This window comes from Panthera leo, chromosome F3 (assembly GCF_018350215.1).
Source record: "Panthera leo isolate Ple1 chromosome F3, P.leo_Ple1_pat1.1, whole genome shotgun sequence".
Classification (NCBI taxonomy): Eukaryota; Metazoa; Chordata; class Mammalia; order Carnivora; family Felidae; genus Panthera; species Panthera leo.
In genome coordinates this window covers 5592082-5618527 of record NC_056696.1, presented here as the reverse complement: position 1 = coordinate 5618527, position 26446 = coordinate 5592082, and the positions used below count along the sequence as shown (strand labels likewise).

Here is a 26446-nt window from a genome sequence, read left to right as displayed (position 1 = left end):
TGCCCGCGTGTGCCCTCTCTCTCTGTCTCTCTCTCTCTCAAAAATAAGTAAACTTAAAAACATAATTTTTTAAAAACCAAAAATCATCACTACCACTTGATGCACTGAAGTTGTTTTGGTAGCTGCTTAGTGCGATAAGTCATGAAGAGGAACTAAAAAGTATAAATTTTAGAAAGAAGAGACAAAATGTAAGATCAGAAAATATAACCAACTGGAAAGCGATTATAATTAATAAAAGTTTCAGGAAATAGATGCATATAACATAAGTAGCAGCAATAAGACACTCAACATTTACCTCAACTCCCCAAAATTACAGGGTTTTAAAAAATGATTCCCGCGTGGGGCGCCTGGGTGGCTCAGTCTGTTAAGCATCCAACTCTTGATTTCGGCTCAGGTCATTTTCTTCCAGTTCCTGGGATCAACCCCTGCATGGGACTCTGCCTGACAGTGCAGAGTCTGCTTAGGATTCTCTCTCTCCCTCTCTCTCTTCCCCTCCCCTGCTCACACTCTCCCTCTCCAAATAAATAAATTAATAAAAAAAAAATTCTCACTTGAAATCTTCAAAACCCATAAAAATACTCAGGCATAGTCTTCTTGGAGAATTGTATATGACTTATAGGAGGAAAACTATAATGTGCAATATTTAATTTAGAGATAGAAAAGGGATGTATAACTAATATATATCGCTTAGATGTGAAAACTACATACTTAAAAATCTTCATTCTTTCTCACTGTGTAGCTTCATTGCAATAGCAGTACAACTCCCAGTGGTATTTATTTGGCCTTTCTAAACTTTATTTGAATTTCTAAATTTCTTTTGGAAGAATAAACTGGTGAACATATCAATGAACATTCCTAAAAAGAAGACCGATACAGTGGCAATAAATAAATTAGTATGCTAATTGCATAAGACTAGACATACAAATCAGAATAGAGTCAGTAGAATACACAGTCAATAGAGGTAGTCTCCATCACATAGGACACTAGATCACATTGTGAAGTAGGAGGAAATAAATCAAATGCTTAGAAAATTAGAAATTACTAAACTAAGATTAGAAGCTAGTCTGTCACTTTGAATCAAGTCAAAATAAATGTCATATGTATGAAAGCGTAAAGTGTATTTTTAAATTGTAGAAAAAAATTGAATTGAGTATTCATCAAATCTCCAGAACAAGGTGATTTTCTCCCTCCTTCTTGGTCCTTTCAAAGGATAAGTTCCTCCCCTCCCCTCCCCTCCCCTGCCCTCCCCTCCCCTCCCCTCCTCTCCCCTCCCCTCCCCTCCCCTTCCCATTGTAATTATTATAAGTTTTCTTCACACCCATTGTATTGTCTTGCATACACACTGGGGTGCATATATCCTTTATTTAGACATCGATTAAAAGTTAGAATAATTCCCCAACAAAGAATGTTTGGATAGTACGAAAATCATTTATACTTGGCTTAGGGATGTGACAGCAGTACACTATAAGACCAGATATCACAATAGAAGTGTCTGTCTGGCGTTGAGATAGGCTGCCTGTGGGGGGTTCTCTGTCTTGCAGAGCTCATCAGGCAAAGTCTGGAGAAGGGCACATCGTCTGCGTTGTGGGAAGTATTCACAACTCCAGTCAAGAGTTGGACTGAACCTCCAATATTCCTCCCGAGTTTCCAACCCAGGACCAGCCAGATAGGAGGGGCATAGGGTGAGGTATGAGGGCAAGTGTGTGGTGCTTCCGTGCCCTCCCCGGATTGGCCTCTCTCCCAGGACCTCCATATATGCACCAACCAGGAAGCTCCTCAGAGGATAAGTTTCAAAACTTTAAAGTAGAAAAAGAAAACTCATCTGCTGTGACTACCTAAGAATAAAAGATAATATAATTTTTCAGTGACCTTAAAGTTAATGTCATGATAAAAACACTCAATAGTAGGTTTAGAAGGAACATGACTCAACATCATAAAGGCTGTCTATGAAAAACTCAAAGCTAATATCATCCCCAATGGGGAAAAACTGAGCACTTTTCCTCTAGAGTCAGGGACAAGACAGGGGTGTCCACTTTCACTGCTGTTATTTAACATAGTGCTGGAAGACCTAGCCACTGTGATCAGACAACAAAAGAAATAGAAGGCATCTAAATCAGCAAGAAAGAAGTCAAACTTTCACTATTTGCAGATGACATGATACTCGATATAGAAAACCCTACAGACTGCATGAAAAAACTCCTGGAACTGGTAGCTGAATTCAGCAGATTTGCAGGCTACAAAATCAATGTACGGAAATCAGTGGCATTTCTATAAACCAATAATGAAATAGCAGAAAGAGAAATGAAGAAAGGAGGCCCATTTACAATTGCACCAAAACCAATAAGATACCTAGGAATAAATCCTAACCAAAGAGGTGAGACCCGGACTCCAAAAACTACAAAACATTGATGAAAGAAATTGAAGAGGACGCAAAGGAATGGAGAGACATTCCATGCTCATGGAAGAACAAATATGGCTACAATGTGGTTTTTTATGGAACCACAAAAGCCCCCAAATAGCCAGACCAACCTTGAAAAAGCAAAACAAAGCTGGAGGCGTCACAAATCCAAACTTCAAGCTGTGTTACAAAGCTGTAGTCATCCAAACAGTATGGTACTGGGACAGAAACAGACACATGAAACAGAGTAGAAAACCCAGAAACAACCCCGCAACTTTATGGTCAATTAATCTTCAATAAAGTAAGAGAATATCCAATGGGAAAACGACAGTCTCCTTCAACAAATGTTGGGAAAACTGGAAAGGAGCATGCAAAAGAATGAAACTGGACCACCTTCTTACACCATACACACAAATAAATTCAAAATGCATGAAAGACCTAAATGGGAGAACTGAAATCATAAACATTTTAGAGGAGAACACACTTAGTAGCCTCTTTGACATTGGCCATAGCAACTTCTTCTAAATACACCTCTTAAGGCAAGGGAAACAAAAGCAAAAATGAACTATTGTCAAGAGAAGAAGCTTCTGCACAGCAAAAGAAACAATCAACAAAACTAAAAGCAACCTGTGGAATGGGAGAAGATATTTGCAAATGACATAGCTGATAAAGGGTTAGTACCTCAAAAATATAAAGAACTTATAAAATTCAACACTCAAAAAATGAATAATCCAATTAAAAATGGACAAAAAACATGAACAGACATTTCTCCGAAGAAGACACGCAGATGGCCAACAGGCACTTGAAATGATGCTGCACATCACTCATCACCAGGGAAATACAAGCCAGAAGTTCAATGAGGTATCACCTTACACCTGTCAGAATGGCTAAAATCAACAACCCAAGAAACAGCAGGTGTTGGAGAGGATGTGGAGAAAGGGGAACCCTCTGGACTGTTGATGGGAATGCAAACTGGTGCAACCACTGTGGGAAAAATGGAGGTTTCTCAGAAAGTTAAAACCAGAACTGCGCTACGATCCAGCAATCGCACTGATAGATATTTACCCGAAGAATACAAAAATACTAATTCAAAGGGATACATGTACTCTGATTAATAGCAGTATTACCTATAACAGCCAAATTATGGAAACAGCCCCAGTGTCCATTGACTGGGGAATGGATAAGGAAGATGTGGTATATCTATACAATGGAATTTACTCAGACATAAAAAGAATGAAATCTTGCCATTTGCAATGACATGGATGGAGCTAGAGAGTTCTATGCTAAGTGAAATAAGTCAGAGAAAGACAAATACCCTATGATTTCATTCATATGTGGAATTCAAGAAACAAAACAAAGGAGCAAAGGGAGAAAAAAGAGAGGCAAACCAAGAAACAGACTCTTAGCTATAGAGAACAAATTGATGGTCCCCAGAAGGAAGTGGGCGGGGGATGGGTGAAATAAGTGATGGGGATTAAGTCATCACCTGTTGTGATGACCATGGGGTGATGTATGCAAGTGCCGAATCACTAAATTGTACGCCTGAAACTATATTACACTGTACGTTAACTAACTGGAATTTGAATAAGAACTTAAAAAAATTAATAACATGACCTTAAACTTAGAAAGCAGACATCAGTTTTCTGCACTGGCAGTGTTACAACCAGTGAGACTTTCCCAAGACATTATTATGACTAATTAGACCCTTCCCAATGTCCCACACAAATTCAGCTGTTGCAACCCACTGTATTTCAGTGAGATAATAAGACAAACTCACAAAGATGAAATGGACAAAACTGTTCACCAAAGAATAACTGTAACAATGGAAAATTGGAAACGGCCGAAATGCCTACACTTAGAGGGTTGGTTAAATAAATTATGATAAATCTCTATAATGGTATACCAAGCAGTCACTAGAAATGATAATGTAATAAACATATTTTTGAAATGCAGGATGCTCACAATTTATTGTTGAGTGAAAGTTAGATTAGAGGACAACAAGAGAGTAGCTAACCCCACATGGTAGGATTCAAAGTGATTTTTACCTAATCTAAACTTTCTTCCGTATCCTTTTTTTCTTCCAATAATCTGGTATGCTATGGATGGTCAGCAAGGATGTGAAGCTCGTTCTATTTTAGAAAAACAAATGCAAACAACTGACCTGGAATTTTTTTTGCAGTAATTATGACACAAGGTTAAGTCTTCATTATTTAAAGAGCACCTACAAAAATTGCCAAGAAAAAACGGGAGATCCTAGAGGAGTGAGCAGACAACAAGAACCGATCGTTCACAGCAGGTCCGCTTGTGATCAAAGGAGAGTAAATTTAAATAATCAGATGACATTTTTTTGTTTTTTGCTTGTGAAGTTAGCAAATGTGGCTCACTGCCATGTTTTTTTGTAATAAAGAAAAATTAATATCAGTAAGTTGTGGCATATTCCTTTGGTACTGTTAAAAATGGAAGGTTAGGTAGGTTATGTTGTAGCCTGGAAAGGTATAGCATTTAAGTGAAGGAATTAAGAGTTACGGTTCTTAACTAAGGAGTACTAGCAATTAGAGTGTGGGAGAGAGCAACCCCTCTGAACTTTGGTGGATACCTTGCTGTTTATAAATGTGGATACGGCATCTGACGCAAACCTGGTACGTAGTGTTGTATTCAGTAAGTTTTCGTTGAGCGAAAGGATAGTGTATGAAATACAATATACTAAAGGTTGTGTGCGAAGAAAGATTGGATGAAAATCTAGCAAAGTGATTCGTGGTTATGTTAGGGTAAAGGGAATATGAGTAAATCCCCCCTTCCCCCCATTTTCTATAATTTGATGGTATTCTATTTATAATTAAAATAATTATATAAAATCAATCTCTCCCTTTCTAGGTGTCCTAGTTTTACTTAGTATCTAAAAAATAAAATTTGAGACTTCACTGCATTTTCCCCCTTTAGGCTTCCACTCAGCCAGACACGTTGGAGTCAACCTTAATTCTTATCTTTTTCTCTGCACCTAACACCAAACCTATCAGCGAGTCTTGTTTGCTGTGCCCTTTAGAATATATCCAGAATCCTGTCATTTCTCACCGTCTCCAACTGCTTCCATTTTTATCCCTGCCACCATCAGTCTCCCTCTAGAATATTGCAATAACCTCCTAAGTAGTCTCTCTTTCCACCCTTGTCCCTTTCCAGGACATCCTTTAAGGGGAGTCTGGGTGGCTCAGTTGGTTAAGCGTCCGATCAAGATCTCATGGTTCGTGACTTCGAACCCCGCATCGGGCTCTGTGCTGACAGCTCGGAGCCTGGAGCCTGCTTGGGATTCTGTGTCTCCTTCTCTCTCTGCCCCTCCCCCGTTCATGCTCTGTCTCTGTCTCTCAAAAATGAATAAACATTAAAAAAAATTTTTTTAATTAATTTATTTATTTTGAGAGAGAGAGTGATCGGGGAAGGGCAGAGAGAGAGGGACAGAGAGAATCCCAGGCAGGTTCTGCACTGTCAGCACATAGCCCAATGCAGGACTCAAACCTACAAACGGTGAGATCATGACCTGAGCTGAAACCAAGAATCAGACGCTTGACCGACTGAGCCACCCAGGTGTCCTTTTCCAGTATATTCTTTTATTATTATTATTATTTTTTTTTTTAACATTTATTTATTTTTGAGAGACAGAGTGTGAGCAGGGGAGGGGCACAGAGAGAAGGAGACACAGAATCCGAAGCAGGCTCCAGGCTCTGAGCTGTCAGCACAGAGCCTGATGTGGGGCTTGAACCTACGAACTGTGAGATCATGACCTGAGCTGAAGTCAGATGCTTAACCGACTGGGCCACCCAGGCACCCCTTTCCAGTATATTCTTAACATCGTAGCTGAAGTGAATATAAGCCAGGCTATGTCACAGCACTGCTTAGAAGCCTCCAGTGATTCATCATCTCATTTAAAGTAAAAAACAAAATCCTTAAAGCAGCATGCAGGTATAGAACCCGTCTTCTGCCCCCAAATCCCCGAATGCACACCTTCTGACCTTATTTCCTACCCTTCTGCCTCTGCTGTTCTCTTTGCCTAAAAACTCCTCCTGTGGATATTCACAAGGCTGCCTCTTCCCCCTCATCACTAAGGAGGCCTTCCCCCCACACCCCCCATCCTCCCCCACCCACACAGCCAGCACTCTTCATAGGCCTTCCCTGCTTTATGTTTTCCAGGCCCATTTGACCTACAGTGTATGTGTGAGCTTCTGTATCTCTTCCAGTACGCATAGCTCCATGAGGTAGGGGCTTCTGTCCATTCTGCTCCTAGCTGTAACCTTAGCACTGACAGTCGTGTCCAGCACATAGTAGAGCCTCAATAAATACTTACCGAATAAATGACTTCCTAATTGTTCCAGAGAAGTAATTCTTAGTCTCAAAACTCGTTTGGAAGCTCTTTGAGAGAGTATCACATGTGGCCTTTGCAGGCCTTCCCAGCCCCCGGCTTCCGCCCTCCTCAGGCACAGGATAAAGCAGGGCAGGTGGGCATGCCGGTGACCTACAATCAGTATCTAGTGCTGGGTTCCTTCTGCCTCTTCGGCTGGGACTCTCTGCCCAGACGACTCGGGACAGAAGATACGCCGTGTTGGAAGCTTCCTGTGTGTCGATCGCAGTGGCCCCATGACCCTGTACACGTGTAAACCCCGTGAGGCTGTGTACTCGAGAGGCATAGGTACTCCGATAATACACCGTGTGTGTCTCGTGCCTCGGGAAACGAGAGTCCGTCCGTTCCCTGACTCCTCTAGAGGGAGGTAAGCACGCTAACTGGTGCGTTAAGATGAGGAGAGTTGCGCGTGCTCTTCCTTATTGAGAAGTTCTAGCTGAGCGGCTGAAATTTCTGTTCGGAATCCAAAGGGAGCGTAATTAAAACAATTTTTATTTACTTTGTCTTTTGCAGACATAACCGTAGCAGAGTTCCACAAAAAAATCAAAGACGCCTTTGAAGTGTTTGACCACGAGGCGAATAATACGGTGGATGTGAGGTTTGGACGTGTCTTCTTTGTTCTGATTCTAAATGACGGACACAACTCCTAAAATAGAAGAGGGGTCTTGTCTTTTTCCAGGTCTTGGATTTCTTCTGCTGTTTAAAAGTGTTTATTTCCCTGTGCTCTGTGGAAGCCCTCTACTAGCTAGTGCTTTGGATCAATACTGTTTCCTGTTCTTTATAACCTGGTGAAAAGAATATCCACATTGCCTGCTGCAACCTCCGGACTGTAAATTCTGTGAGTGAGGTGACCCCTGCTGTAGCATGATTGCTGGGCACATAGTTGGCGCTCGGTAACTATTGGTTGAGTCGAGTGAACGGAATTTGCTTTTATTATTTTTTTTTAATTTTTTTTTTAACATTTATTTATTTTTGAGACAGAGACAGAGCATGAACGGGGGAGGGTCACAGAGAGAAGGAGACACAGAATCTGAAACAGGCTCCAGGCTCTGAGCTGTCAGCACAGAGCCCAAAGCGGGGCTCGAACCCACAGACCGTGAGATCATGACCTGAGCCGAAGTCGGACGCTTAACCGACTGAGCCACCCAGGCACCCCTGGAATTTGCTTTTAAAATAAGTAGGTTTTGTGGGGCGCCTGGGTGGCTCACTCGGTTGAGTGTCCGACTTTGGCTCAGGTCATGAGCTCACAGTTCGTGGGTTTGAGCCCCACGTCAGGCTCTGTGCTGACAGCTCGGAGCCTGGCACCTGCTTCGGATTCTGTGTCTCCCTCTCTCTCTGCCCCTTTTCCGCTCGTGCTCTGTCTCTCTCTGTCTCTCAAAAATGAATAAACATTAAAAAATTTTAAATAAAAAAATAAATAGGTTTTATGTGATTGAGCCAGAAATTACAAAGAAAGATTAATAATGCTTGAACAGTGATATGCTCCCCAAGTCAAGTAACAAAAAGAACCCGAACAGAAGAACATACAAAGAGGAGAGAGAGACACGAATACTGCTAGATCGGGAATGGAGGACAGGAGACAATAGTTTGAGACCAGAAAGGAAACAAAGCAAAACAAAAAGGCAGAAGAGACTGTCCACGAGAACAGCAGAGGCTGTGGGATCCAGGCCACGGACATCCCAGAGAGGCCACGGACCTTCCTTCCAGGAGACCGAGCCGAACGAGGAACATGTGGGGGGATCACAGTCTCGAAACTCAGAAGCGAGGACACAGAGGCCAGCGAAGCAGTGGCAAGTGACAGAGGGGCTAGTCAGGGGACTCAGTGCTTTAAAGGAGCCACACCGGCGGAACCAATGCATGCGATTTTATTTTGTTGGCCACACATTGTAACTGTGTGTATTGTATAGTGTCTTCATCCCTGAAGGCACAGGTGTGACTGTAGGAGAGGAGACTGAGAAGGGGCGGTGCCGTTCATTACTTTATAAAGTTGAGTTTCTCCCTCCACCGTGTTTCTGGGCCTTGAAGCAGGCGATAGATAAGGTTGGGAATTCCGTTCCAGAACCACCAGCGCAGTCGGCCTTGTGTGAGCCTTGGCCCAGCTGTTGCCGAGGATGTGTGTGGCTCACGTGCTGGGCTTCAGATGCTCTGGCCACAGCGCGGGCCACACGGGTGCCACTTGTGGGGGGCACTTTATCCTCAGGGTGGGTATATCATAGGAGGAAGACATCCGGTGGGGCAGTCGTGCCGGTGACAGGGTTTGGGATGAGGTGGGGAGCATGTGGCATGAACGACTCAATCCAAGGATGGCTCTTGCCTTCGCCTCAGACCTCTTGCTGAGGCTGGAAGGTTCCCCAGGGGGCAGGGGACAGAGGTAGTGTTAGAGAGGTCAGGGAGAGCCAGAGGAAGACCAGGGGAGCAGAGAAGAGAAACCAGCATTTGCTTGAGGCTTGTGTCTGACAGGTGACCTGTTGTTGGGTGTGGGGGGCTTCGGGGACCTTCCCTCATCTCAGTCTTTTTATTTGTGTGGCAAGAGTTGGCATCTGTAGGGGCGCCTGGGTGGCTCAGTCGGTTGAGCGTCCGACTTCGGCTCAGGTCATGATCTCGCGGTTTGTGAGTTCGAGCCCCGCGTTGGGCTCTGTGCTGACAGCTCGGAGCCTGGAGCCTGCTTTGGATTCTGTGTCTCCCTCTCTCTGCTCACACTCTGCTCCCCTCCCCTGCTCGCCCTCTGTCTCTGTCTTTCAAAAAATGAATAAACGTTAAAAAAAAAAAAGTCGGCATCTCTAGTTTCTGGAGACAAAGAGAAGGTAAACAGTTTGTTCAAGAAAATCTGCCAAATCTCGTAGAGCAATGATGCGGGCCCTTTTTCTGGTACAAGGGCTCGTTGAAGAGAAACAAACATGCTTCTGGGATGTTTATCTTTTTGTCATTCAAAATTTAAGATTTTTCCCGAGGCCCCGAGGGAGAGTGTCTATTTTTACAACCTAAATTGTCTACTTTATTACATGAAGAAGGCTCCTGAGCAAACGGACATTGTTTCACACAGTGAAGCATTAATGCTAAGCATATTCGAATAGTAGCAACAGGGATGAATGTGGCTTTCTAATCTTTATTCCTTCTGTTCATTTGCTTTTTTTTACATTCTTTTTAATGTTTTTATTTATTTTTGAGAGAGAGAGAGAGAGAGAGAGAGCGAGCATGAGTGGGGAAGAGGCAGAGAGAGGGAGACACAGAATCTGAAACAGGCTCCAGGCTCCGAGCTGTCAGCACAGAGCCCGACGCGGGGCTCGAACCCACAAACCGCGAGATCATGACCTGAGCCGGAGTCAGATGCTCAACTGACTGAGCCCCCAGGCGTCCCCTTCTGTTCTTCTGCAGTTCCTGTCACTCCCATCCACGCTTTATAAGACAGAGAAGCTAAGTGACTTGCCCAGGAGGGCACAAGTGGCCAGCAGCCGAGCAGGAACTCAAATTAGCTCCTTCTGTTTGGGCAGCCGAGCAGCGGCCCCAGCCCAGGCTCTGGGAACGCAGTGATGAATGTGAGCTGTCCTCCCTTTCACCTCAGAGGGCTCTCTGTTTAAAAGGTTAATCTAGCTAGAATTTAGGTTGGCATGTGATTAAAAATGAAGTCTAAACACAGACTTTTGTTTCTTTTCCAAATTGCTAAACCTGTATTGTTACACCTACTTTACAACATACTGCCTTTTCTATAATTGGGTCTGATTTGGGCTGTGTATTCTGATCTCCTGCTTTATCTTTCTGTCTTCCACTAGGTCAATCCGGTCCTAATTGCTGGAAATTTAATATATGTTTTAATATCTGATCGAACTAGTCTCTTTGCTGCTCTTCGTTTGCAAAATTTTAATTAAGAATTGAAAAAAGAGGTGCCTGGGTGGCTCAGTCGGTTAAGTGTCAGACTCTTGATTTCGGCTCAGGTCATGATCTCATGGTTTGTGAGTTTGAGCCCTGCGTTGGGCTCAGTGCTGATGCACGGAGTCTGCTTGGGATTGTCTGTCTCTGCCCCTCTTTCTCTGCCCCTCCCCTGTGCTCTCTCTCTCTCTCAAAATAAATAAATAAAAAAAAAAAACCAACATTGGGGCACCTGGGTGGCTGAGTTGGTTAAGCGTCTGACTTCGGCTCAGGTCATGATCTCGCGGTCTGTGAGATCGAGCCCCGCGTCGGGCTCTGTGCTGGCAGCTCAGAGCCTCGGGTCTGCTTTGGATTCTGTCTCCTTCCCTCTCTGCCCCTCCCCACGTGTGCTCTGTTTCTCTGTCTCTCAAAAGTAAACAAATGTAAAAAAAATTTAAAAAAAAACCAACATTAAACAATTACAAAAAAAGAATTTAAAAAAAAAACAACACAACAAGACATGGAAACAACCTAAGTGTTCATCGATGGATGGAGGGATAAAGAAGTTGCGGTATAGATATACAATAGAATATTATTCGGCCATAAAAATGAGGAAATCCTGCTGTTGGTGACAGCATCATTGAATCCTGAGGGAATTATGCTCATGAGGTAAGTCAGGGAAAGACAAAGACCGTGTGATTTCACGTATAGGTGGGATCTAAAATGCGAACAAATAAAAAAACAAACTCAGGAAAGGAGACCAGGACACTGGTTACTGGACCAGTGGTTACTGGACACGGGGATGGGGGAGGGGAGCCGGAGGAAGCTGGTCGCGAGGTGCAAACCTCTAGTTACGTGGTAAGCACCGGGGTGTGATGCATCACAGGATGAGTACAGCTAACGCTGCTGGGTGGTCTGTAGGGAAGAGGTGAGGAACGTCAATCCTGAGTTCCCATCACAAGGAGGCCTTTTCTTTCCTTTTCTGTTCTTTTCTTTCTATTGCGTCTGCATAAGAGGACGGATGTAGGTTGGACCTGTTGTGGTCACCGTGTCCCAACGTACGTAACTCGGACCGTCATGCTGCAGGCCTTACGCTTACACAGTGACATCTGTCCATTGTTCCTCAATAAAACTGGGGGAGAAAAGAATTGAAGGCAGAAGGCTATGTAAAGAATAGCGTAGGGAAGCATCTGACAGAGAGTCCAGAGATGTAGCTAAGGGCTCGGTTTGGGCGGGAGAGAGCTGTTGCTGGAGAGGCTCCCAGGACACTTAGCTGTGTCTCTCCTACAGTGTAAGTATGGTGCCATTTCCTTTGTAGGGCAGCCCTGGGCCCCCTTAGGATGAGTTTTGGGGCAATTACTCTCCTTTGTCCTCACCTCTGCTTTGCACGAATTGAGAGATTGAATTTGAAATTGTACCGCCGTGTAAAACATCATGAAATGGGCCTCTGCTGCTTTCCTCCCGGTCCGAGGGGCAACCCCAGGTCCGGAATCAGACTGCCGGGGCTCCACTGCCAGTCCTGTGACTGAGGAACTTACTTATTCTCTCTATTCACTTTGGCCTCAGAGGAAGGATCCTTTCAGGGGTCTGGGAGGTCTTAACTATCTTTGTAGTAACTTTAAGACAGTATTTGCTATTTTCATTCTCAATTTTTCACAAGTATATGTTGGAGGTTTTGAAAAGCTACATGATGTGTGATATTGCAACAGATTGAATGCAGAACCAGATATGAGAATCCAGCTGTCTTCTGTGAAGCCCGACAGCAGGGAGATTTGCAAACATGGAAAACGGTGCCGTTCTCCTAACTCAGTTTGTTCTTGTTTGGAAAATGCACTTATTTTTCATAAAATTACATACACTTGCAATGGATTTATTTATCATTATTTCTAAATGAATATTTTAAAATATTTAAAAAAGATTTCTAAGGGCGCCTGGGTGGCTCAGTCGGTTAAGCATCTGACTTCAGCTCAGCTCATGATCTCACGGTTCGTGAGTTCGAGCCCCGCGTCGGGCTCTGTGCTGACGGCTCGGAGGCTGGAGCCTGCTTTGGATGCTGTGTCTCCCTCTCTCTGTGCCTCTCCCCTGCTCACGCTCTGTCTCCCTCTCTCTTTCAAAAATAAACAAACATTAAATTTTTTTTTAATTATTAAAATAAAACAAAAAAGTAAACAAGATTTTTAAGTGAATATTTAAAATATTTTTTAAGTTATTTATTTTGAGAGAGAGCATGTGCAGGGGAGGGGCAGAGAGAGAGGGAGAGAGAGAATCCTAAGCAGGCTCCATGCTGCCAGTGCAGAGCCCGTTGCGGGGCTTGATCTCACGAACCGTGAGATCACGACCTGAGCTGAAATCAAGAGCTGATGCCTAACTGACTGAGCTCCCCAGGCACCCCTAAATTTTTTGAGGTTTAATTTCTAATATGGTAATAGAGATAAATATAACTCACATAAGGAAAAGCTCTCTGGGGATCTCTATAATTTTTAAGAATGCAAAACACATTTTGAAACCAAAAAATTTGAGAACCAATGTTGTCAGTGGTCATTTTTTAAAGCTCTTAGAACGATATTAGCTCAGAATAAACTAGCTATTATTAATAGTATTATATTATTAGTAGTAACTTTAGTAGTAGTATTATACTTTAGGACAATATAATTAGTAGTATTATACTTTGTATTATTGAAGTAAATAATTTAAAGCAGTTTTTCCTCTGTTTGCTCTGGATTAGCGATTATACATAACAAACCTCTCATAAGAATTGTTTTACTTATTTCTGTGCATTGTGTGTTGAGTTTTTAAGTTCTGAAGTTCATTTTCCTGATTAATTAGTTTTTGAAAGTTGGCACCTTGAAAACCATTGAGGCAGATTTTTAATATCATTAATTGGGACCATTTTAATTTTGCCTCATATAAAACATAGAGCGTGATACATTGTGACTTAAGTACATTTCCTGTTCTGTGTTCAGATTTCAATCAGTAAGACTGATTGAGAACCAAATTTTTGTATAGATGAGATACAGACAAGGGATAAAATTCAAAAGGTACAAAGAATAGTACAGGCACGTCTTTCTACCTCAAACTCCGGCTAACCAGTTCCTCTTTTTATTTATTTTGTTTTATTTTATTAAAAAAATTTTTTTAATGTTTATTTATTTTTGAGAGAGAGAGAGAGAGAGTGAGACAGAGTGTGAGCAGGGGAGGGGCAGAGAGAGAGGGAGACACAGAATCGGAAGCAGGCTCCAGGCTCTGAGCCATCAGCACAGAGCCCAACGCGGGGCCCAAACCACAAACGGTGAGATTGTGACCTGAGCCGAAGTCAGATGCTCAGCCGACTGAGCCACCCAAGTGCCCCATGTTTTATTTTATTTTTAAAGTTTATTTAACTATTTTGAGAGAGAGTGAGCAACAGAGAGACAGGAAGAGAGAGAGAGAATTCCAAGCAGGCTCTGCACCATCAGTGTGGAGCCTGAGGAAGGGCTGGAAGTCAACCGTGAGATCATGACCTGAGCTGAAATCCAGAGCCAGACGCTCAACCCGCTGAGCCACCCAGGTGCCCCAGTTCCTCTTATTAAAGCAAGATTGTTACAAGTTTTTTTCCAGAGTCAGTCCATGCAAATACGTGTGTGTGTGTGTGTGTGTGTGTGTGTGTTTTAATGTGGTAAGTGTACATAACATGAAATTTAACATTTTAACCATTTTTAAGTACAATTTATTGGCTTTAAGTACATTCACATGCCTGCCATGCATCTCCAGAACCTTATCTTCTCAAACTGGAACTCTGTACCCCTTGAAACAATAACTCCGCACTCCCCCTCTCGCTAGCTCCCGGCGGCCACTCATCTACTTTCTGTCTCTATGAGCTTGACTGTTCTTGGGATGCCATATGAGCAAAGTCATACAACATTTGCCCTTTTGTGTCTGGTTTATTTCTTCTAGCATACCATCTTTGAGGTTTATCCTTGTGACATGTGTCAGAATTTCATCACGTTTTTTTTTTATTTAAACATTTTTTTAACATTTATTCATTTTTTGAGAGTGAGAGAGACAGAGCATGAGAGGGGGAGGAGCAGAGAGAGAGGGAGACACAGAATCAGAAGCAGGCTCCAGGCTCTGAGTTGTCCGCACAGAGCCCGACGTGGGGCTTGAACCCACAGACTGCGAGATCATGACCTGAGCTGAAGTCGGATGCTCAACCGACTGAGCCACCCAGGCGCCCCAAATTTCATAACCTTTTTAAGGCTGAATAATACTCTCCTGTGCGTATACACCACGTTTTAGTTATCCATTCCTCTGTTCATAGACATTTGGGTTGTTTCCACCTTTTGGCTTTTTTGCTCAATGTTGCTATGAACATCGCTGAACAAATATTTGTTCAAGTCCCTGCTTTCAGTTCTTTTGGATGAACACCCAGCAGGAGAGTTGCTAGATGATGTAGTAATTCTATGTTTAATATTTTAGGAAACTACCACACCGATTTCCACAACAGCTGCATCATTTTACATTTCTACCAGCAAAGCACGAGGGTTCCAAGTTCTCTATGTCCTTGCCAACATTTGTTATTCTGTTTTTCCTTTTTATCACAATGGGTCTAAAGTGGTATCTTGTGATTTGGATTTGCATTTTCCTAATGATTAATGATGTTGAGCATATCTTCTTGTGCTCATTGGTTATTTGTACCTCTTCTCTGGAGAAATATCCATTTAAGCCCTTTGCCCATTTTTAAATCGTACTGTTTTTGTTTGTGTTTTTTTTGATGTTGAGTTATAGGATGTGTACTTTTTTTTTTAATTTTTTTTAACATTTATTTATTTTTGAGACAGAGAGAGACAGAGCATGAATGGGGGAGGGTCAGAGAGAGGGAGACACAGAATCCGAAACAGGCTCCAGGCTCTGAGCTGTCAGCACAGAGCCCCACGCGGGGCTCGAACTCACGGACCGTGAGATCGTGACCTGAGCCGAAGTCGGCCGCTCAACCGACTGAGCCACCCAGGCGCCCCTGTGTATTTTTTTTTAAAAGTTTGCTTATTTTGAGAGAGAGAGAGCAAGCCAATGGGGGAGGGGCAAAGAGAGAGGGAGAGAGAGAATCCCAAACAGGCTCCATGCTGTCAGCACAGAGCCCAGAGCTCAATGTGGGGCTTGAACCCATGAACCATGAGATCATGACTTGAGCCAAACAAGAGTCGGAAGCTTAACCGACTGAGCCCCCGGCGTCGCAGGATGTGTATTTTTAATGTAAGTGGTGAGAGACTAAAACTGTTCTGTACTTTGCTTTTTTCACTTATCATATCTTTGTGATTATTCTTATTAGTACGTAGGAGCTTCCTCATTTCGTTGTATGGATGAACCATAATATACTGAATTAATTTCCTATCAATGGTTATTTGGGTTGTTTCCAGGCTCTTGTTATTTTTTTTTTAAGTGTGTTTATTTATTTTTAATGAGAGAGAGAGAGAGAGACGCAGAGAGAGAGAGAGAGAGACAGCATATGTGCATGCACATGATCAGGGGAGGAGCAGAGAGAGAGAGAGAATCCCAAGCAGGCTTCTCACTGTCAGCATGGAGTCTGATGCAGGGCTCAAACTCATGAATTGTGAAATCATGATCTGAGCCAAAATCAAGAGTTGGACACTTCACTGACTGAGCCAGCCAGGCATCCTCAGACTCTTGTTATGGAGAATAGCTTACTTTGCATGTTATTTTGCAAAAGTGAGAATTTTTCTTTAAATTCTTGAAAATATATTAAAGTGCATGAATATTTTTGCTAGCTGTTGCTATATTGACAATGTATTCTTTCACTTTATTTAAAACTTTTTTTAATGTTTATTTATTCTTGAGAGAGAGAGACAGAGTAATAGCAGGGGAGGGGCAGAGAGAGAGAGACAGAATCCGAAGCAGGCTCCAGGTTCCTAGCTGTCAGCACAGGGCCTGACGCAGGGCTCAAACTCATGAACTGCGAGATCATGACCTGAGCCGGTCGGACACTTAACTGACTGAGCCACTCAGGTGCCCCTTTTTCACTTTATTTTATGAGTATGCCTGTTTCCTTACTCTCTCTTAGACAAAGTTTAATCATCAGACTTTAGGATTTTTGCTAATGTGATACGTAAAGGATAGAAACTCAGTGTTAATTTTCATTTCTCTAATTATGGACCTCTCTCTGTATGTCTAAAAGTGGTTTGTATTTCCTTTTGCTTGAACTGGCAGTTCATGTCCTTTCCCATTTTTTTATTGAATTTTTTTTTTTATATATATTAAAGATCCTAGCCATAGAGTGTGAACTGTATGCCATCTGTCTTTTGACTATTTTTACTTTCTGGTGTTCAGAAATTAAAAAAAAAAAAAGGTAAATTACACACCAGTATGGATTTGGTTTTTGGAAACAAACAAAAGTCATCAGAGTAGTCTTCATAGAATAAATTTAAGTTGGCCGGAATGAAGCTAGTATAGTAAAAAATAACATTCCACAAGGAATGCCTTTAAAGTAAAGAAGCTAATTAATTTTTCCAGGTAGCTGATGAATTTAATTTGAATGTCATTCAAATCTGAATCACAAACAAATCTAGTTCTTTTGTAATCAGTTTTCTTTCATTTTTGAGTCTAACAGAATAAAGGTATACTACAAGTCAGTAGAGTCAGTTGCTGGCTGTATCATTGAATTTTTTTTTTTTACGTTATTGTAATATTACTGACTATATTCCCAGTGCTATACCTTTCATCTCTTTGTACGTCTTAATCTCCTTCCTATTTTATCCACCCTCCCTCCCCACCTCCCTCTGGCAACCAGCAGTTTGTTCTCTGCATTTAAGAATCTGTTTGTGTTTTGTTGGTTGTTCATTTGTTTTGCTTTTTAGATTCCACATATAAGTGAAATCGTATGGTGTTTATCTTTCTCTGTCTGACTCACCTCACTTGGCATAATACCCTCCAGGTCCATCCATGTTGTTGCAAATGGCAAGATTTCATTCTTTTTTGTGGCTAAGAAATGTTCCTGTGTGTGTGTGTGTGTGTGTGTGTGTGTGTGTGTGTGTGTGACATCTTCTCTATCCATTCATCCATTGATGGACACTTGGGCTGCTTCTGTATCTTGGCTATTATAAGTAATGCTGCAATAAATATGGAGATGCATATATCTTTTGGAATTAGTATCTTTGTTTTCTTTGGATAAATACCCAGTAGTGAAATTGCTGGATCATATGGCATTTCTGTTTTTAATTTTTTGAGGAACCTCCATTACTGTTTTCCACAGAGGTTGCACCAATTTACATTCCTACCAACAGTGCATGAGGGTTCTCTTTTATCCACTTCTTTGCCAACACTTGTCATTGTTTTGTCATTTTGAGACTAACTATTATGACAGGTGTGAGGTGATATCTCATCGTGGTTTTGATTTGCATGTCCCTGATGATAAGTGATGTTGGACACCTTTTCATGTGTCTGTTGGCCATCTGGATGTCTTTGGGAAAAGTGTCTATTCAGGTCCTCTGCCTGTTTTAAGTGGATTATCTTTTTTTTTTTTTTTTTTTTTTGGTGTTGAGCTATATAAGTTCTTTATGTATTTTGGATACTAATCCCTCATAGGATATATCATTTGCAAATATCTTCTCCCATTTGGTATGTTGCCTTTCTGTTTTGTTGATGGTTTCCTTCACCATGCAAAAGCTTCTTATTTTGGTGTAGTCCCAGTAGTTAATAAGAATAAACTTTTGTTTTCCTTGCCAGAGGAGACATATCTAGAAGAATGTTAAGGGCAATGTCCAAGAGATTACTGCATGTTTTCCTCTGGGAGTTTTATAGTTTCAGATCTTACATTTAGATCCATTTTGAGGTGTTTTTTTTTTTTGTTTTGTTTTTTTGTTTGTTTGTTTGTTTTAGTGTAGAGTGTAAGAAAGTGGCCCAGTTTCATCTTTTTTGCATGTAGCTGTCTAGTTTTCTGAATGGAATTTATTGAAAAGACTGTCTTTTCTCCATTGTATATTCCTGTCTCTCTATCCTGTCCTATTGATCTCTGTGTTTGTTTTTGTGCCAGTATCATGGTTTTGATTACTATCATTGTTTTTTTATGTGCCACCCTCTTTTTATTTATTTTCCTCATGCCTGTTTCACTTAAGCCCCGAGAGTGTTAAGAGTAACAAATGAAAAATCATGAATGAATTTTGAAAGGTGTTTAAGATCAGATCAAGTTATATATGTTTTTAACACTCCATTCTAACCAACTCCAGAGTGGTCTGATCCTGGAGAATTCGGTGCGCCAAGATGACAAGGGTCCAATCCTGGAATAAAAGTGCTGGTCGTCCCGCTTCCCAGCCACACCCATCTGTGTCATTCCTATGTTTCTGTGCCTTTGCAGAGTGACATTATTGGTATTTGAGACTATTCTGTGTTTATTTTATTCCTGCTTCTTCTGTAGGGGATTTTTCCTAATATTTTCTTGTTTTCGTAGTCTTTGGGCAAACTTTTTGTAGTCCAGCGGCCCCCCGGGTGTCCTCTTGCTAATGCACCAAGTCTCCTTTTTGGTGTTTCCATCCCAGCTCAGCATGAGTCTCTGAGGCACACAACACCCAGTGTTCATCTGTTTCACTGATAAGGAGACTTGAGTTTCTTAAGCAGTTGGCAGGAACTTTGAGTGTATTAGAGCTTGTCTAAAATTCAATAAGAAGTAGGTAATAAGAATCTTTTTGTGATGGATTAGAGATAACTTTTCCTAAGAAGATTGGAGGTACCGTGAATATTATTTCTACTTCTTTGTATTTAATGCTATTTTTGAAGATAAGTTGATACAAGATTTCACAATACATTTCATCAGGTAGTCAAAAGGGTAGTAAAAAGGGTGAGCAATACAGAGAGATTGCAGGGACAGTTTCCCTAAACAATTATTATCTGAGAAAGCTTGAAACGACTCAAAGAGCTTTGGAGAAACTGCGCAGGTCAGTGGGCCTGTGTTTGTGCGATGGGAAAACACAGTATTAAAGAGGAATGGGATTGTTGGATCCATAATTGTAAAAAATGGGTCTGTTCTTGCATAGTCCACACACGTGAATGAAATGAGTGATGACCTAGACCACGTGGACAGCTTGGATCAATTTCAACAACGAATGTTGCGTCACAAAAATTACAAAAAGAAGCAAACCTGATAACATACGTAAATGTTAAATATACAAAAGAACAGCAGCATCTGTGGTGTGTGAATACAATGCTGTGCATGGGAACGAGAAATATTACCCTCAGAATGGTGGTTGCATCTGAAGACAGAGGCGGAAGGGATGGAGAGCGGGACTTCAGCTGTTCCTGCCGTGTTTTATTGTTAGCGAAAAAATCGGAAGCAAATGTGGCAAAAGGTTAAATCTTGGTATTGGATGCATGGCTGTTATATTTTTGTGTGTCCTTTTTTCTTTAATATTTCACAATGTATTTCACAATAAAAACGCATATTTGTTTCAAGAGTGGTGTATACCTTGGCTTTTCACCATCTCACTTTCCGGTTGCTTTGTGAAATTTCGGTTTGCTTCTAATAGTCCTTTTGATGAACTGCGATTAAATAATCACTCGAAGTTTTAAAATCTCATCCCAGGGGTGCCTGAGTGGCTCAGTCGTTTAAACGTCCGGCTTTGTCTCAGATCACGATCTCTCAGTTTGTGGCTTTGAGCCCCACATCAGGCTCTGTGCTGACAGCTCGGAGCCTGGAGCCTGCTTTGGATTTTGTGTCTTCCTCTCTGTCTGCCCTCTCGCGCTCGTGCTCTCTCTCTCTCTCTCTCTCTGTCAAAAGTAAACATAAAAAAAATTCCAAAAATAAAAAATTGGGGCATCTGGGTGGCTCAATCGGTTAAGTGCCTGACTTCGGCTCAGGTCATGATCTCACGGTTTGTGGGTCTGAGCCCTGCCTCGGGCTCTGTAGCTGACAGCTCAGAGCCTGGATCCTGCTTCGGATTCTGTGTCTGTCTCTCTCTCTGCCCCTCCTCCCTCTCATGCTCTCTCTCTCTCTCTCTCTCCCTCTCTCTCTCTCTCAAAAAAATTAAGTAAACATGAAAAATAATTTTTTTAATTAAAACAAATTTAAAAATCATCCCAAACCTTACCTCTCAAATAACAGTTGTTAATGTTAGACAAATGTAGCTCTAGACCTCTTTTTATTCATATAATAGGATAAATGGGGAGTTAATAAGAAAGGAAGTAGGAGGAATGGGAAGAAAGGAAAAAGAAAACGTATGGAAGAAAATGATCTAGAATATAATCTCCATGAGGGCAGGACCTTCTGTCTGTTCTGTTCACTGCTGTATTTCAGCACCTCGGCCTGTGCTTGGCACATAGCAGTTGCCCAATATACATACATTTATTAAATACATGAGGGAAGAGACTAGCCTATAAAAATAAGATCACGATAACCATGCTTTTAAAAAACAAAAAGTATTAATTTAATTTTACTTGAATTAAGAAAGGAAAAAAATAAACTTAAATTGAAGAAGTTGTGGACTCTCAAATGTTTGCTGGCCAGGAGAGACATTATTTATTTTTACTTCAGAGAAGATAATGAGGAAAACCTTAAGAGGGTATATGTGTTTTTAAAAAACTACTTATTTCACATACAGAGTGTCAGTTGACTCCCTCCTGTGGAGAATGTGGACGTTAGCACTTTTAAAATTTCTTCCATTTTTTCACCCTCAGTTCCCCGATTTATCTGCGGCATATTATTATGCTTACGCTGACAAGGTACAATATTCATACTTGGTTTTGTGTTAATTTTTTTAGTATATTTTTTCTCTATTTGAATGGAATTACTGCTGACCCCCATTTCCCTTCCCTTCTCATATTCTTTGATTTATTTCTGTGGTCTGGGTTCTCTTGTCAGTTTCTTTTGCGAAAAGGGCTCTTGGGTATTTTTGCAAGTTCTTTAATGTTTATTTTTTAAAATGTTTAGAGAGAGAGAGAGCATGAGGTGGGGAGGGACAGACATGGGGAGGGGGGCAGGGGGGAGACAGAAGATCTGAAGCAGACTCTGCGGTGACAGCAGAGAGCTCCATGCAGGGCTCGAACTCTTGAGTCACAAGATCATGACCTGAGCTGAAGTTGGACGCTTAACCAACTGAGCGACCCAGGAGCCCCAGTTCTTTCATGTTTCAAATGTTTGCCTTATAGTCAAATACTTTGTACTTGAGTGACATCTTAAAAGTTTATACCGTCATTGTTAAAAATGGCTTTAAGACAAACACCTTGAGATGTATAGCTGTATCATAATTTAATGTATCTCCTAACTTTGGAAACTTGGGTTGCTCATAATATGATGCTATTGTTGTGTCAGGGCTAAAATTATTGACGTGGAATTGTTCAAAGACTGTAGCCCTTTCCTGGAATGCCAAAAAGTAAATCCTGGAAGCCCGAGATCTTTTTTCTTACCTTTTCTGAAGAGGAAGACTTTGTTTTTTTTCTTGTTGGGAGATAAGGTGTCTCAATCTGCATAATTAAATTCTGATATTAGAATGGCAGTGGTGGGGGGGATGAATAAAAAGTTGCTATGGTCTGGGGCGCCTGGGTGGCTCCGTCGGTTAAGCATCTGACTTCAGCTCAGGTCATGATCTCATGATTTGTGGGTTTGAGCCCCGTGTCGGGCTCTGCGCTGACAGCTCGGAGCCTGGAGCCTGGAGCCTGCTTCAGATTCTGTGTCTCCCTCTCTCTCTGCCCCTCCACAACTGGTGCTCTCTCTCTTTCTCTGTCTTTCAAAAATAAATAAATGTTAAAAAAAAAAAATAGAAAAAAAAAAAGAAACGGCTATGGTCTGAATCCCCCTATATCATATGTTGAAATCCTAACCCCCAGTGTGATAGTATTGGGAGTTGGCCTTTGAGAGATATTAGGTCATCAGGGTGGAGCCCTTGTGGGTGAGATTAACACGCTCACGAAAGAGACCAGGGAGCTAGCCCATCCCTTCTACCAAGTAAGTTTACAGCAAAAAGACGCTATCTAGGGAGCAGGTTCTCACCACACCAAGTCTGCCTGCCCCAGGACCTTGGACTTGCCAGCCTCCAGAACTATGAGAAGTAAATGTTTGTTGTTTATAAGCACTCAGTTGATGGCATTTTGTTTTGGCAGCCAGAACAGACTAAGAAGGCCACCCTCACTGTGACTGAAGAGGAGTTTGCCAAAGATTCAAAGATGTTAAGGGGGAAGAAAGATTTGAGAGAGAATAGTGGATCTTGGTGACAGGGTGTGAAGGCAGTAATCAGGAAGGGGGATTGAGATGAAAGATACATTTTTAAAATAATATATTTCCATGGCTCAAAATTCAAAGAGAACAACAGTCCAGAGAAAAGTCTGGCTAACTCCCTTCCACCAGCCGTCCAGGACCCCTCCAAAGTATTAGTGACAATTAGTGCTAATTTCTCGGGATCACTCCGGAAATATCCTATGGTACGTATACAAGGCTATGCATGTATGTTGTTTTATTACCCCCCCTTTTCACTCAAATGGTTGTGCACTTTCATAGGACAGTACAGTTCCCTTGGGATGGGACCAAACCCATGATGAAGTTGATTTTTGTGGCCTGTCAGTAGCATTCAGGAGTCCAGAATGGACGTAGCTTTCCAGTTTACTCTTAGTCTAAGTACACACATGTGCTAAGTTTTAGTCTATTGGATGGCATCAGAAAGGTGGGGGGGGGGTCCTAGATGTCCTAGTAAACCATACCCCAGGCTTCATAGATGGGAGTTGATTAATAGAATACCACGTGACAGACGTATAGCTCTTAGATTGGGACTATCCTGTCCAGGGCACTTAATTTGCTGTTGTGATAAAGAACACCCTTTCCTGTCTTTGGTAACTTTGGAGGCTGACTTTGGTTGACTCTGGATTATAGATATCTGTCTGTCGTATTTATTGTATTGTCTAGATCAGATGCGATTTTTTTCTTCCAATTTTTTTTTTTAAATGTTTATTTTTGAGAACGAGTGAGCAGGGAAGGGGCAGTGAGAGTGGGGGACAGAGGACCCAAAGCAGGCTTCAGGCTCCGCGCTCACAGCACAGAGCCCAACGCGGGACTCAAACTCACGAACCGGGAAATCATGACCCGAGCCGAAGTCGGAGGCTCAACCGACTGAGCCACCCAGGAGCCCCAGATCAGGTGTGAATTTTGTTCACCTTAAAAATCAGGAGCTGGGGGCTGAGGATTGGTGGTCTCGGGGAGTGTACTTCCTGGGGCCTCTGGGTGTGTACCTTCTGTGGCTTCCAGCTTCATAGTCCTGCAGCCTCAACCTGTTCTCCTTCACATAGGAACTAAAATACGATAAGAGAAAAATAAAATAAAATAGTGATGGAGTGGGGCTCTGATGACAGACAGTGTCCTAGCGTTTCTGTTGGGGCCTGTGGAGAGATGCCGTATTTGGTTGTGTAGCCGTCTCTGGTGAAGGCAGCCGTGCCTCGCAAGGCGGGTCTAGGGGCACAAAGCGCCACTCCCTACACATGAGGGACCTCTCACCGGGACTGTGGATTACTCCCTATCCGGTAGAGCTCCCCCCCAACCCTGATGAGGTGGTAGAAACCTAAAATTGGGCCATTTCAACCCAATTCCAGGCCAGGAGTCCTCCCTGGTAATGCTAGCGATTTCCTGCCATGGTGCTTGACTGGTAGAGACTGGGCAGGCTAATTGTATTCCTGCCTTCCTGAGCACACAGCTAAGCTAGACTTCCCACCCTACTGGGAAGGTGGCGGGAGGCTCGGAAGTGCAGTCTAGGTAGACCGCCTGGCTGGGTTGCGGCCAGTGGAATGTACCGGAAGTTCTGCCTGATCTTTAAAAACCTCCCGTGCGTGGCCCTTCGTGTTTTCTCTCCTTTTGGCTTGATGCGTGCAATAGAGTGACATTGGAAGCCATGCGTTGAAGGTGATGGAGCCACAAGGTGGAAGCAGCAGCGTCCCTGAACGATTCTTTGGGGTAAAGCCGTTCTTCGATCAAGAAAACTCATTTTGGCTTTGGTATAAGCCACCTCCATAAGCGTTGTGTTAAGCCCCTGGATGGTGGAGTTGGTTGTAGGGGTGACTGTTATCCTCACAGAGTTGCCTTATGGAACTTTCTCCACAGGAACCCAAGGAAGGATTTGGGGCGCCTAGGTATCTTAGGGAGCTGTGTCCGAGGCTGAAGTTGGTTGAAGAGGCTGATGGGAAATAGAGGAAGAGCCCCCATTGTTTTGCTACCGCCGTCAGGCGTGACGTGAAAAATGTCCTCCTTCGCGACTTACCCTGCAAATCACAGGCTGTGGCGATCAGATACATCTGTGGTTGCGTAAGAAAGTCTGGGAGTTGTTTGAAATGGCCCCAGATTGAGTGGGGAGGGGAGAGGAGCGAGAAGGGCAGGAGGCGATCAGTAGCCAGTGGTTCCGTATTGTACACAGGGCCAGTGACTCGGTGTCCACCATGGTCAGTTGTGGTGGTGGGATTCCGTGTTCGACAAATTCTGGATGGAGGGAGTGGTGGAAACTTCATCCGTTTCATCTGTAGAGATAGTAAGAGGTGTCTAAATCTGTCCTTTCCCTGGGGGAGGTGAGAGAGACAGGACTGTGCCGGGTGCTATTCAAGTGGCTGTGAAAGGAGATTGGGTTACATTAGCAGGGTCCCAAGGAGCATGGGAATTCATTGTTTGTGTCTTTGAAGGACTCAGAAACGAGCGTTTGGAAGTGTCACTGCATAATGCAGTGATGAAACCAGGCCAGGAGCCAGGCTGCAAGTGCTGTAATTCAAGTCAGCTTCTGGTTAATTTAAAGGCACGGTGGCTACCCCAGCTCCTGACCTGTAGCCTTCTTCGGTTTCATTTTCTGAATTACTGAGAAGTGATACCCAAATGTCTATTTTTTTTCCCCCTGAAAAGTACCAGTGCGTTTTGTGATAGTTTCCAGCCTTTCCCTGAGAGCTCATTTTGGCCATCTTTCCTTTGCTCTCCCAACTCTAAAAAGTATTTTTCTTTCTAACTAAGAGCTTCTATTTCTCGTCTCTCCTATGTTTAAGAACTTACTGAAGGGGCGCCTGGGTGGCTCAGTCGGTTGAGCGTCCAACTTCGGCTCGGGTCATGATCTCACTGTCCGTGAGTTCGAGCCCTGCGTCGGGCTCTGTGCTGACAGCTCGGAGCCTGGAGCCTGCTTCTGATTCTGTGTTTCCCTCTCTCTCTGCCCCTCCCCTGCTCATGCTGTGTCTCTCCCTGTCTCAAAAATAAATAAAACCTTAAAAAAATTTTTTTAAATAAATAAAATAAAAATTTACTGAAGACAAAATGTATCTAACATTTGGGTTCTGCAATGTGTACAGCATTGTCTTTGGTCCATATACAGTGTCACTAATATTTTTCTTTTTTTTAAATGTTTTATTTTCTTTTTGAGAGAGCGCAAGCGGAGGAGGGGCAGAGAGAGAGGGAGACAGAGGATCCAAAGTGGGCTCTGCTCTGACAGCAGCGAGCCCTATGTGGGGCTTGAACTCACAAATTGTGAGCTCATACCTGAGCTGAAGTTGGACAGTCAACCAACTGAGCCACCCAGGTGCCCCTACAGTGTCAGTCCTATTAGCAGTCCTATGACCAGAGGTACTGGTTTGTGGAGTTGTTAGGAAATAAATATTATAAAGGTGGATTGAGGCCATTCAGTGAATGGTCTTAATTGTGCCCTACGGAGTCTGGATTTTGTTATGTAGGCAGCAGAGATCCATAAATGCAGAGAGGTAACAGATTTGGGCTTTTAGAAAAAGAACTTGAGGATGGTAGATAGGTTGACATGTGGACTAGATCAGTGGTTTCTAGCTCTGGGTGCGCTAGACCTAGAATTACCTGGGAGCTGCTTAAAAAAAAAAAA

The 26446-nt window shown here is 42.6% G+C and overlaps 1 protein-coding gene and 1 long non-coding RNA gene across 3 annotated transcripts in view; one reads left to right on the top strand and one right to left on the bottom strand.

Moving 5' to 3' along the window:
• Positions 1–26446, top strand: part of EFCAB2 (EF-hand calcium binding domain 2) — a 130555-nt gene that overhangs the window by 54464 nt on the left and 49645 nt on the right. Inside the window, exon 2 of one of the 2 annotated variants that reach the window (XM_042924668.1) lies at positions 7302–7381. In XM_042924668.1, the coding sequence (XP_042780602.1) occupies positions 7302–7381 (80 nt within the window). Of the gene's footprint in view, positions 1–7301; positions 7387–26446 lie in introns of both variants that reach the window. The other variant, XM_042924667.1, reaches the window with a different exon arrangement.
• LOC122211477 overlaps positions 23677–26446 on the bottom strand; it is a 38108-nt gene continuing 35338 nt past the window's right edge. Inside the window, exon 5 of the long non-coding RNA XR_006198694.1 lies at positions 23677–23891. This is a non-coding gene — a long non-coding RNA (uncharacterized LOC122211477). The remainder of the gene's footprint in view (positions 23892–26446) is intronic.